This window comes from Oncorhynchus kisutch, linkage group LG9 (assembly GCF_002021735.2).
Source record: "Oncorhynchus kisutch isolate 150728-3 linkage group LG9, Okis_V2, whole genome shotgun sequence".
Taxonomy (NCBI): Eukaryota; Metazoa; Chordata; class Actinopteri; order Salmoniformes; family Salmonidae; genus Oncorhynchus; species Oncorhynchus kisutch.
In genome coordinates, this window is record NC_034182.2 from 33,520,183 (window position 1) to 33,533,928 (window position 13,746).

General features: G+C 43.3%; 1 protein-coding gene across 12 annotated transcripts in view; it reads right to left on the reverse strand.

Annotated features, from left to right (window-relative positions):
- The window catches only part of LOC109896506 (neurexin-2), a 1,132,408-nt gene that overhangs the window by 3,956 nt on the left and 1,114,706 nt on the right, over positions 1 to 13,746 (reverse strand). For all 12 annotated transcript variants that reach the window (XM_031832475.1, XM_031832476.1, XM_031832477.1 and 9 more), the window contains one exon: positions 9,425 to 9,503. In XM_031832475.1, coding sequence (XP_031688335.1) covers positions 9,425 to 9,503 — 79 coding nt within the window. The remainder of the gene's footprint in view (positions 1 to 9,424; positions 9,504 to 13,746) is intronic.

Here is a 13,746-nt window from a genome sequence, read left to right on the forward strand (position 1 = left end):
TGGTGATCTGTATTCAAACCCTGAAGACCAGCTGGGGGAAACTGATTCCCCTAGTTTCTACCCTGAAACACAGTCTACAGATGTGGTCCCAACACCCATATCCTCCCACTAGATATGCTAAAACATGGGACATGAAGAAATCCTATTCACTTGACACAGTTAACAATTTGTCAGATCTTTCTGTCTTACCCGGATCTCTATGCCTTCATATTCAGTCTTAGAGGGGAATTGAATGTAAACAAATTGCAAACTGCTTTTTTGTCCTTTGTAATATAATCACACCCACAGTTAATAAAACATTTTAGGGTGTTACACATCAGTACATTGCTTTGAATGTCAGAACAAAAGTCATTGAGTCAAACACAGGAGTGCCAATAACATAATAGGAAAGTGTTAGCAGTACATAGCACAACATAAATAACAAGTTACATTCCTTCTTCGAAAAACAATTTGCTACCCTCTGCCGCATCCCGTAATCGTGTTAGGGTCACAATCCCAGAGACAATTAGCAAAAATGTTACGGGGCAATTTGAAAGGTTATGACATTTCTCTTTATGGACATTGATAATGTGAGCCACAGAAATGTCCATAACATGAATCATGCATAGTCTTAACGCTGGGCCTTTCTTGAGTTGATGAGGTAAATGAATGTATCTAAACAGAATAGGGATCAGAATAGGGATCGAATAAAGTGAGCGAGTGTGGAGGGAGGAACCCACACATTTTGGGGTGTATTTGTCACCCCCAGGCCAACATATCACACCAGCGCTCAAGCCCCCACAAGCCACATTTTTCCTGACAACCCCACAATTAGTAGGACAAGGGACTTTCAGAAGGGTTATAGAGCAACCTTTACACAAAACCTGTCAAAAGATGATCAACAACAATACACAGCGCACTAAAACAGGCCTTGAAAGGGAGTAAAAACATGAATGCTGAGAAAGAGAAAAGTTAGTCAGTATTCAACCTTATAGGATCCAGCCCATTCCCAACTCCTACAACTCCTACCGCACAGCCAAAATGGCCGCTGTGTTACCCTGGCAACATAAAGGTGCCTACTTTTATGTGTGTATCTCTGTGTCTGAAGGTTAAGATACACCTTTGAAGAAAGTGGTGGCATATTTGAGGAAAAGAGAACAATTCACAGAGAAAATGAATGAACCATTAGCCCAAATAAGATAGCACTATAGATTATCAGATGACTTGTCATACATATTCTGTAAACTTGTCAGATTCTGAGTTATCTTTCAAACATTTCCTACTTTCCCTTCTTCTGGACTCCAGAGATAGTTAGCTTCTTCTCTGAGTGTCTAGATAAGATGGAGGTGCAGACTCACTACATATACAAAAGTATGTGGACACCCTTTCAAATGAGTGGATTCGGCTATTTCAGCCATACCCGTTGTTGACAGGTGTATAAAATCGAGCACACAGCGATGCAATCTCCATAGACAAACATTGGCAATAGAATGCCCTTACTGAAGAGCTCAGTGACTTTCAACGTGACACCGTCATAGGATGCCACGTTTTCAACAAGTCAGTTCGCCAAATTTCTGCCCTCTAGAGCTGACCCGGTCAACTGTAAGCGCTGATATTGTGAAGCGTCTAGGAGCAAAAACAGCTCAGGCACGAAGTGGTAGGCCACACAAGCTCACAGAACGGGACAGCCGAGTGCCGAAGCGTGTAGTGAGTAAAAATTGTCCTCGGTTGCAACACTTACTACCGACTTCCAAAATGAAATGGTTTTGGCCGAGCAGCTACAAGTGCAATGACAACCGTTGGCTGGAGTGGTGCAAAGCTCGCCGCCATTGGCCTCTGTGGCAGTGGAAACGCTTTCTCTGGTGTAATGAATCACGCTTCACCACTAGGCAGTCTGATGGATGAATCTGGGTATGGCGGATGCCAGGGAAACGCTACCTGCCCAAACGCATATTGCCAAATGTAAAGTTTGGTGGAGGAGGAATAATGGTCTGGGGCTGTTTTTCATAGTTACTGCTAGGCCCCTTAGTTCCAGTGAAGGGAATTCTTAATGCTTCAGTATACAATGACATTATAGACCATTCTGTGCTTCCAGCTTTGTGGCAACAGTTTGGGGAAGGCCCTTTCCTGTTTCAGCATGACAATACCCCCATGCACAAAGCGAGGTCCATACAGAAATGGTTTGTCGAGATCGGTGTGGAAGAACTTGACTGGCCTGCGCAGAGCCCTGACCTCAACCCCATCAAACACCTTTGGGATGAATTGGAACGCCGACTGCAAGCCAGGCCTAATTGCTCAACATCATTGCCCGACCTCACTAATGCTCTTGTGGCTGAATGGAAGCAAGTCCCCGCAGCAATGTTCCGGCATCTAGTGGAGAGCCTTCCGAGAAGAGTGGAGGCTGTTGTCGTAGCAAAGGGGTGACCAACTCCATATTAATACCCAGGATTTTGGAATGAGATGTTTGTCCACATACTTTTGGTCGTGTATCTTTACCTCGCCATCTGTCTGTCTGACGGAAATGGTGCCAACGCGATGCCTCGCTGTCCCCCTGCCTCTCTGTAGGCCGACTGTCCCTCACTGCGTTCCGCTACTGCGTGGCCCAGTTATAGGTGTCTGACACTGAAAGAGTGTTGTGAGAAAACCTAAAGCAGCTGTGCATCTGCTGGAGCTGCTCATTGTGTCTACAGAATGAATATAGCTGGGGAAAAGTGACACTTGGTTAAAGGAATTGTTCAAGAGTCTTTGTACACCTGCTTCTAATGTGAATCCAAGACTTCCTTCGAAAGTACAGTCATTTATTACTGTTCACATTCTTCTCAAATATGTTGCAGGCCTTCGGGCCTAATTATCATAAACGAGTTTGCAAAAGCATTCTGAGAGGACCACCCCTGCAAACGATACCACCACTCTCTACTGGCCACAGAATTTGCAGCTTTAGCGGGAGTGCCATAAGCTTTGTCATTGGTGCCATGATAGGAGAAGTTACTGTTAACCACAGGATGGAGAAGATAATGGGTTCTCAACCCTCAAACACAGACGTCTACATGTACAGCTGCACCTGACTCGCTCATCTCTTCACTGAGTGTTTCTTTGTCTGGACACAGTCCTGTCAACACCTGATATACTTCCCCTTCCCATGACTGTGCCCTGTAACAGCATATGCAGCTTCTGATTGGTCAGTTCGCACCCATAGGTTGGCCACACAGCCACGCCATTGGCCATATGATGAATCAGCTGGTGTGAATGGACTTGTTCAAACAGGCTTCAAATGCTTCGGTCATCGTCACAATGAGAACTGCCAAGAACCCATAGAGAACCCATAGAGAACCCATAACACTGCCCTTCGTTTGGAAAATTGAAAATCCACTTTACTCACTCCATTGTGAAATGATTTGACCTGTTGAGAGAGTCTGAGCTTTTCCACTAGTTAAGCTAGCCTGCTGTGGTCACTTGCCTGTGTGGGTCACCCTCTCCGCAGCACTAGAGGAATACTCACCTTTTTAGAAACCAAACCAAAACTCAAAAGGGGTGTGTATTTTCCCTAATAAGCAAGCAGATCGTTAAAGATGGATACTGATGTAAACACTGGGACTTAGTTATTCTGTCTATCACGTTGTCTTATTCTGAACAAACACTGGGACTTAGTTATTCTGTCTATCACGTTGGCTTATTCTGAACAAACACTGGGACTTAGTTATTCTGTCTATCACGTTGTCTTATTCTGAACAAACACTGGGACTTAGTTATTTTGTCTATCACGTTGGCTTATTCTGAACAAACACTGGGACTTAGTTATTCTGTCTATCACGTTGGCTTATTCTGAACAAACACTGGGACTTAGTTATTCTGTCTATCACGTTGGCTTATTCTGAACAAACACTGGGACTTAGTTATTCTGTCTATCACGTTGGCTTATTCTGAACAAACACTGGGACTTAGTTATTCTGTCTATCACGTTGGCTTATTCTGAACAAACACTGGGACTTAGTTATTCTGTCTATCACGTTGTCTTATTCTGAACAAACACTGGGACTTAGTTATTCTGTCTATCACGTTGGCTTATTCTGAACAAACACTGGGACTTAGTTATTCTGTCTATCACGTTGTCTTATTCTGAACAAACACTGGGACTTAGTTATTCTGTCTATCACGTTGGCTTATTCTGAACAAACACTGGGACTTAGTTATTCTGTCTATCACGTTGTCTTATTCTGAACAAACACTGGGACTTAGTTATTTTGTCTATCACGTTGGCTTATTCTGAACAAACACTGGGACTTAGTTATTCTGTCTATCACGTTGGCTTATTCTGAACAAACACTGGGACTTAGTTATTCTGTCTATCACGTTGGCCTATTCTGAACAAACACTGGGACTTAGTTATTCTGTCTATCACGTTGGCTTATTCTGAACAAACACTGGGACTTAGTTATTCTGTCTATCACGTTGTCTTATTCTGAACAAACACTGGGACTTAGTTATTCTGTCTATCACGTTGGCTTATTCTGAACAAACACTGGGACTTAGTTATTCTGTCTATCACGTTGTCTTATTCTGAACAAACACTGGGACTTAGTTATTCTGTCCTATCACGTTGACTTATTCTGAACAAACACTGGGACTTAGTTATTCTGTCTATCACGTTGTCTTATTCTGAACAAACACTGGGACTTAGTTATTCTGTCTATCACGTTGTCTTATTCTGAACAAACACTGGGACTTAGTTATTCTGTCTCACGTTGTCTTATTCTGAACAAACACTGGGACTTAGTTATTCTGTCTATCACGTTGGCTTATACTGAACAAACACTGGGACTTAGTTATTCTGTCTATCACGTTGGCTTATTCTGAACAAACACTGGGACTTAGTTATTCTGTCCCATCACGTTGTCTTATTCTGAACAAACACTGGGACTTAGTTATTCTGTCCTATCACGTTGGCTTATTCTGAACAAACACTGGGACTTAGTTATTCTGTCCTATCACGTTGGCTTATTCTGAACAAACACTGGGACTTAGTTATTCTGTCCTATCACGTTGGCTTATTCTGAACAAACACTGGGACTTAGTTATTCTGTCCTATCACGTTGGCTCGTCCTGAGCCTCTTGAAATTTTAACGGTCGAACGACTGACTGTTCAGAGTTTGTACGTTGCATAGAAATTGCTTCTACTACGTTGTGGATGGAATCGAGATTAGAAATCGGTATTTTCTAGTCTCTGTCTAACCTAATGCATTCTCCATCTCTGCAATGGTCTGCTATACTGGGTAATAATCCATTTCATGAAGACTACATCCTTGATTTAGTTAAGAAGTTCTTTGTCTGGAACTAGTTTGCATTCAATAGCGAAAAGCGCACCGTTTCCTTTCACATAGAGAGTGAATAATTTAACACACAGTCCACACATGCCGTCCTACGTCCTGAGGGAGGGTCATGTATTCTGACGTTGATTGATGAAACTACGTTCACCCCGTCTGATTGATTACGGATTGCTCCTTTCCACAATGCTTTCTGCACGGCACTTCTGGATGGGTTCCATGAATTCTCCCTGGTTTTGGCTTGGTCGGCAGCCTAGTGTTTCTACCTCAGCGTGACGCAAATGAGAGAGTCCTGAGGCCCTGACAAACTCTGTTTGATCCTGGGCTGAGTCAACGTATGAAATATCAACCTATTTACCTCTGTTTGATCCTGGGATGAGTCAACGTATGAAACATCAACCTATTTACCTCTGTTTGATCCTGGGATGAGTCAACGTATGAAATATCAACCTATTTACCTCAGATTTTTCCATCTCCCTCATTTCTCTCCATCTTGTCTTCTTTGTCCCCTCTCGCTCTCTCTCCATCACTGTCAGTCTTCTCACCTCTTTACTGAAATATTTTTGTATTTTAGCTTAAAATCCACAACAGTATTTAATCCCACAATCTCATTAAGGACTGAGGGAGAAACAACATTTGTTTACACCTTTTCACAGTTTTTATGTGATTTTTGGAACATTAATTCATTTTGATTTTGATAGCTAGTTGATATTCTGCCTCAGTGAGCATATTGGATTTGATGTACCTCATAAGACAGACAATATACTATGCATTGATGCACAGAAAATGCCTCAAATATAGTCTATTGACACATGGAAATATATATGTAGTAGTGTGTACATTCCTCTGAAAATCTGAATTCAGACACTGTTTAATGAAGAATGAAGAAATGAAGAAATGAAATATTTGATTATAATTAATGAGGTAACTTTTCAATGATCTCTTTTGTCTTGCCCATTCACCCTATGAATGGCAAACATACACAATCCATGTCTCAATTGTCTCGAGGCTTAAAACTCCTTCTTTAACCTGTCTCCTCCCCATCATCTACACTGACTGGTGGATTCAACAGGAGACATCAATAAGAGATCATAGCTTTCAACTGGATTCACCTGGTCAGTCTATGTGTACACTCAGTATGTATCAACATCACCATACAGATACCGACTGTTCTCAATGGATCAGTTTGACCAAAGTTATTTCTGCCCCAACATTTGTTCTTTAAAGCTGCAGTATATAACATTTTGGGAACCTGACCAAATTCACATAGAAATGTGTGTTATAGATCTGCCATTCTCATTGAAAGCAAGTCTAAGAAGCAGTATGTCTGTTCTATGTGCAGTATTTCTATGCTTCCCTTTTATAAGTTTCATTTTTGCATATTTTACTTTGGGTTTTGTACACCAGCTTCAAACAGCTGGAAATACAATATTTTTGGTTCTGGAAAACAGATTTCACAGCTGCTTAGATGGTACAATGATTATCTACACTATACTTGCTTGCTTAGTCACATAAACTGAAATTAGGTGAACTATTTGAATTTTTGCAACCAGGAAATTGCGCCGCGATTTCTGCATAGTGCACCTTTAAAAGGAAGTGAACCTTCCATCTCACTGACGTGGAGCTTTGTGACAGCACTGTCACCTGCCCTCTCATCAGACATTACTGTAGTGTACATGTGTGGGAGATAGGGAGAGGGAGAGTGAAAGAGAGTGGTAGAAAGAGGTAGAGGTAGAGAGAGATAGAGAGAGGTAGAGAGAGAGGTAGAGGGAAAGTGAAAGAGAGTGGTAGAAAGAGGTAGAGGTAGAGAGAGATAGAGAGAGGTAGAGAGAGGTAGAGGGAAAGTGAAAGAGAGTGGTAGAAAGAGGTAGAGAGAGATAGAGGTAGGGAGAGGTAGAGAGAGAGGTAGAGAGAGAAGTAGAGAGACAGAGGGAGAGAGCGAGAGGGAGAGAGGGGTAGATAGATTGTAAGCAGGCTAAAGGGTGGCAGGTAGCCTAGTGGTTAGAGCATTGGGCCAGTAACCGAAAGGTTGCTAGATTGAATCTGCCAATCTGCCCCTGAACAAGGCAGTTAACCCACTGTTCGTAGGCTGTCATTGTAAATAAGAATTTGTTCTTAACTGATTTGCCTAGTAAAATATATAGAGAAGACTGGAACTATCTGTATCTCTTTGTGTGACTATGTGCGTGAGTCCTCCAAAGCTGATGCTGTGGTGTAGATAGCAGGGCTTTGTTAAAGGGAGCCCTGCTATGTATTCTTCCTATTCTGTCTGGGGCTCATTAAAAGTGAACGAAACCAAATCCAGGCTCGGTTGGATGATGTAATTACAGCAAGTCTAACGAGGCCAAATATTAATTAGCCCGGTGGGAGAGGCAGGCAGGGCAGATAGAAAACTCAGACGTTACGCAGGGAGGGATCCAACATCTCTTTCTCTCTTTCTCTGTCGCTCCCTCTCTCGTCGGAGAGCAAGGAGACGTGACGCACATCTCAACGCCAATCACTCCTCCAAGATGTGGCTTTCCACCCCTCTCTCTCGCTCTCTCTCACTGTCTTTCTGTGGCCGCTTCATTCTTTCATGATCGGTCTCACTCTCTCCCTCTCTATCGCCCGTTTCTTCTTATTTCACTTTGTATGTGTGTTTTGATATATATATGTTTGTGTGTGTGCTTCTTTCCCTTTGGACTCCACTGAAAAGCCTTCAGAGAGTTACAATGCCCCTGCAGCCGGTTCATATGAGGGGTAGATCTCCCCAGTCATTGGCTCATATGAGAGGTAGATCTCCCCAGTCCTTGGCTCATTTGAGAGGTAGATCTCCCCAGTCATTGGCTCACATTAGATAATGCTAGGTCTCTCACAGGGGTTTCGTTTTCAAGGAGGGATTCAGGCTGTTGCCACACCACTCTACCACGACTGTGATATGTGGTTGTCTCACCTAGCTATCTTAAGATGCACTCACTGTAAGTCGCTCTGGATAAGAGCATCTGCTAAATGACTAAAATGGAAAGGTTTACAGAACATAATGTGTGTGTGTGTGGAGGATAAATGTGTGTGTGATGTTCTGTCTCTCAGGGAAGGCCAGACTGAGTAGAAACTTTCCCCGACAATAGTGTGAGAGACAGCCTTGTGTCTATCAGGAGCTGTGTGGTACCGCTCTGTCTTCTGGACAGCTACCGAAAAACTATCGTTTCTCATTCTGATAACACCTCTATTTCGGCTTCCACCACCTACAGTTAAACCACGCAGAGAATTGATCTAGTGTGGAATATTTCGGCTTAGTGTAGATCAGTGTTACCTAGTAAGCACAGTGATTCCCATAATCTCCACCCACTTAATTAAGGTGTAATACGATTTTCATGTGGTTTTTAACAACACCTTAACATCGATTTAATAAAAATTGTCAAACGTAATTTAATCTTTGCTGAGTTCTATTCCACATCAAATGAAAACAAGATAAAAAAAACGGAACATTAACTAAATATTTCATAAAGGTTATTTCTAGACCTTCTAGGTTGCTGTAGGGAAAGCATTTGGTTTGAGTCTTCACTGGAGAACACAAACATGCCCAGTGGAACCTAGCTCTGGCAGTCTTAGCACTATGATGCATGTAAGAGTTCTTGGCAGTTCCCAGGCAACCGGCCAGCGCACAGGCAACCAGCCCGTGTCCTGAAATCACGGTAAAATCTATCAACATCCTGCCCTTTTCACACCCCCGTCCATCCCGTGACAGAAGTTTGTTTGACCTTTCTGTTCACATCGACATTGCTCAGCTCCGAGTCCACTCAGCCGCCACTGTGAGGCGTGTTGAACCTGTCCGTCCCCAATTCGATCGGAGAGACTGATTGGTGCAGCTCGTCTAACACCTGCAGCTACCCAATTAGGAAGCTAGGTTACTTTGCAGATGGCTCGGGAGACTTTGGAGCTGTCACTGCACCACTTTGAGATCTTAGCCAATGAGAAACCAGGGTGGATGCACATCTGGCCAATCAGAGCTGCAGATGAGAGGTCATGGGGTCACAGTAGTAGAAAAAAGTGGGTTAGGGGAGCTAGCTGTTTCTGTTCTTGTGGGTCTCTGCTGGGCTGATGGACCCCCTGTAGTGGACACAGAACCCCCAGAGTGGACTCACCATTTCCAGGCTCACACTCCTCCAAGTCCTCGTCATCGCTGGGACACTCAGCAGACGCTACCAATATGTCATCCGTGTTCTGTAACAGAGAGGGAGGGAGAGAAAGAAAGAGAGGGGAGGGAGAGGGTGTGAGAGGGGGTTCTATTTCTGGGGAAAACAGGAGTTTTCTCCTGTCAATGGGACCTGACTAGGATCAACTCTGGTTGTAGGATGTAACTAGAGCCCAAAGTTTACACATCTCCATTTTGAGTTCACCACACTCCATATAATACAACCCAGTGATAATACATTGTTGACGTCCATTAAGCCCAGAGCCACAGCACACTACATTATCACAGTGGAAGTTAGGTTAATAGCGGCCATAATAAAAAGCCCATTCAGAACTCTGTCGCTCGTGTGCTCTCACACCCCTGTACTGCCTGGCAGAATACCTTATCTATTCTCCTCAACCCCCAGGCTCAAGTTAATATTCAAGACAAGCTCAAGCCTGAAGGAATACAGGGGGGAGGGATGAGGGCTCTTTATCATGAGCAGCACAATTGATTTGAGCACAGTGATTTGTTCACTGTGTCTGTACACAGAGTTCTCCTTTATGTATCCATAGCCAGGATGGATTTACTTATTCATCAAATGGTGTGTGTGTGTGTGTGTGTGTGTGTGTGTGTGTGTGTGTGTGTGTGTGTGTGTGTGTGTGTGTGTGTGTGTGTGTGTGTGTGTGTGTGTGTGTGTGTGTGTGTGTGTGTGTGTGTGTGTGTGTGTGTGTGTGTGTGTGTGTGTGTGTCCGTCCACCTGGACTTAATGAGCCCATGGTAAAATCTGCACCAGACACACTCTTCCATTTCATTTACCATCTCCTAAATGGGCAGCGCTCCCTTTGATAACAAATATCTAATGATGTTGTAGCCTAGAATGGATTTCTAACGTTGTGCTTTCAAAGTATTGGTCTTTAAATGTATATTTGATGAGTATTTTCTCTGTCTGGATATAGAACGTCGTTAATGAGAGGGGGAAACAGTAGATGAATACAGATATGAAGGATCAGGTGGTGTTTGAACCCTTGTTACGTTACATTTTAGGAATGCAGCTTGTTTAATGAGAGGGGGAAACAGCAGATGAATACAGATATGAAGGATCGGGTGGTGTTTGAACCCTTGTTACGTTACATTTTAGGAATGCAGCTTGTTTAATGAGAGGGGGAAACAGCAGATGAATACAGATATGGAAGGATCAGGTGGTGTTTGAACCCTTGTTACGTTACATTTTAGGAATGCAGCTTGTTTAATGAGAGGGGGAAACAGTAGATGAATACAGATATGAAGGATCGGGTGGTGTTTGAACCCTTGTTACGTTACATTTTAGGAATGCAGCTTGTTTAATGAGAGGGGGAAACAGTAGATGAATACAGATATGAAGGATCGGGTGGTGTTTGAACCCTTGTTACGTTACATTTTAGGAATGCAGCTTGTTTAATGAGAGGGGGAAACAGTAGATGAATACAGATATGAAGGATCGGGTGGTGTTTGAACCCTTGTTACGTTACATTTTAGGAATGCAGCTTGTTTAATGAGAGGGGGAAACAGTAGATGAATACAGATATGAAGGATCGGGTGGTGTTTGAACCCTTGTTACGTTACATTTTAGGAATGCAGCTTGTTTAATGAGAGGGGGAAACAGCAGATGAATACAGATATGAAGGATCGGGTGGTGTTTGAACCCTTGTTACGTTACATTTTAGGAATGCAGCTTGTTTAATGAGAGGGGGAAACAGCAGATGAATACAGATATGAAGGATCAGGTGGTGTTTGAACCCTTGTTACATTACATTTTAGGAATGCAGCTTGAAAAAAACCTATTCATATCTGAAAATATCGGCACTACAATAGAATTGGTATTTATTTATTTAGGATAGTCCACTCGGTAACACTTGCCACTGAGTCTAGCACATTATTCCGGGCACTGAAGACGTGGATGTCGATCAAGGCAGCCCCCCGCACCTTCCTGATTCAGAGGGTTTGGTTTAAATGCGGAAGACACATTTCAGTTGAATGTATTCAGTTGGACAACTGACTAGGTATCCCACTTCCCCTGTCCCTTATTAGACGCTGTATGTATGTTATCGAGTTGTCTCAATGCCTCCCCCTGGAGTTAGGAATGCAGACATTCACTTCCTTCATCTGGACACCTGGACGACCTGCGCAAGCTGCACTGTTGACGTCTTGCTGCAATACTTTTCATTCATCCAGATCCGTGTTAACCAAATCTCTTCACGGGCCAGTTCCATTTATTTAGTCTATTCCAGTACCAGCACACCTGATTAATTAGGGCTCCCGAGGGTGCAGCGGTCTAAGGCACTGCATCTTGGTGCTAGAGGCGTCACTACAGACCCTGGTTTGATTCCAGGCTGTATCACAACCGGCCATGGTTTGGAGTCCCATAAGGTGTTGCACAATTGGCCCCAGTGTCGTCCGGGTTAGGTTTTGGCCAGCGTAGGCCGTCATTGTCAATAAGAATTTGTTCTTTACTGACTTGCCTAGTTAAATAAAGGTTAAATAAAATAAACAAATGAATTCAACTAGTAACTAATCATCAAGCTTTTGATGAGTTGAATCATGATTTCTACATGTAGTACTGGAATATACATGTACCATGGTAGTGTAATGGCTGGTGGTACTCAGTGTAGGGTAAAGTTGCTCCTAGACGCTGATCTGGGGTCAGTTGAGCATTTCCACCTATAATGGTTAGGGTTAAGATTGGGGGAGGGGAATATGATCCTAGATTTCTACCAAGGGGAAACTTCAGGAGAAGAGATGACTCCCCCCATTCTGTACCATGTAGTCTGCTATCAGTGCACATCAAAACCAGCAAAAGTGACGGTATTATTTAAAACATCAAATAATTATTTGTCATGATCAAAGCGTCTCAATCAGAATAGCTGAACGTTGTTTTTTCTACTCTGCCTTGGAGAAATCTGGGTCAGTTCCCCTGTGTCCCGTCCCCCTATCCCGTTTCGATGGTGTTGATGTAGCATCACGTCGAGCAGAAGGGGGGCTCCTGGTTTGTTAAAGCAGCCCTGCAACATTAGCTTGCGCCTCCAGTTGAGGTTGTACAGTACTTATAGAGCAATTACCAGGTTTGGTCTAGCACAAAACACATGACAGCCTCCATAAGCTGGCCTATTAACTGCACAGACGACAATGTGTGTGTGTGTGTCTGTGTGTTGGGGACGCAATGCTAGCTAACTGATAAATGCATGGGTCATGTGAACAGGGTTGAGAGGAGCGCCCCATCAGATCGCTGGCACAGGAAATGGAACTAAGAAGATCAACAGGATCTGACGGGCAGACATCTTAGCTGTTGAATGTAGCGTATGATCTCTGCACTTCTTCAGCTGTAAAGCGATGGGCCATTTCAGCCATAGTTGTAATGTTTGATATGGGATTTGGGGGTGACATGTTGGCTTTTCCTTTGTCTTTGTCATCGTTGTCTTTCCACTCCCCCAAAACTGAAATACTCATGTTCTGTCTCTTCCTGTCCTCTCTTCCCCATACCGCCATCCCTCTCTCTGTCTCCTCTATCTCCATCTATCTTTTCGTTTGCCTCCGTCTGCTACACTCAACCTCCCCTCCGTCCCTTCATCTCTGTCTTTGTCTCACCTCTCTCTCCTTGTCCACCAGCGGGAGAGCAAGGCGAGCTCGCCGGGCCGTGAAAACGACACATCAGCTATTAGTGTAGCAAAAGGAAGATATACCAGGAAAAGCAGGGTATTGACAGAGCCATCCGTTAGAGTGGTGAAAGCTGGGTTAGACCAACAAAGCATCCGTACTAATGCACACAGCTGAATTCCACCAATTTGTTTTGGGACAATGGACTAATGAAATAAATAGCAAAAGATCATTTTTGGGTGGACTTTTCCATTAACGCTTAGATCATAGAATTTGTCATTAATTATGGTACTTGGTTGAGTAACTTGTTCGTAATGGGCGTTGCTTTCGTAATAAAATGTTATTTAGGGTTATCTTATGTAGGTACAATGCAATATAGCAAAGCCATTAACATTTTTGAGAAATGCGGGAAAAGGACTTATTAGCTCTCAAAACACACTGAAGGTAGGATCTGAGGGTGTGTTATGACTTTGTGCAGTGCATAAACGTCAAGCCATAAACATTATGCTCATTAACGATAGAAAACAACACCAGATATCTGCAGGAGCTGACTGTGCCTCCGAGTACCAGGATGCATACAGACATGAATCATTGATCTCATGTTTACTAGGCTCTGAGAGTAGCTAAACAGCACACCAGCATGTCTCCTGCATAACCATA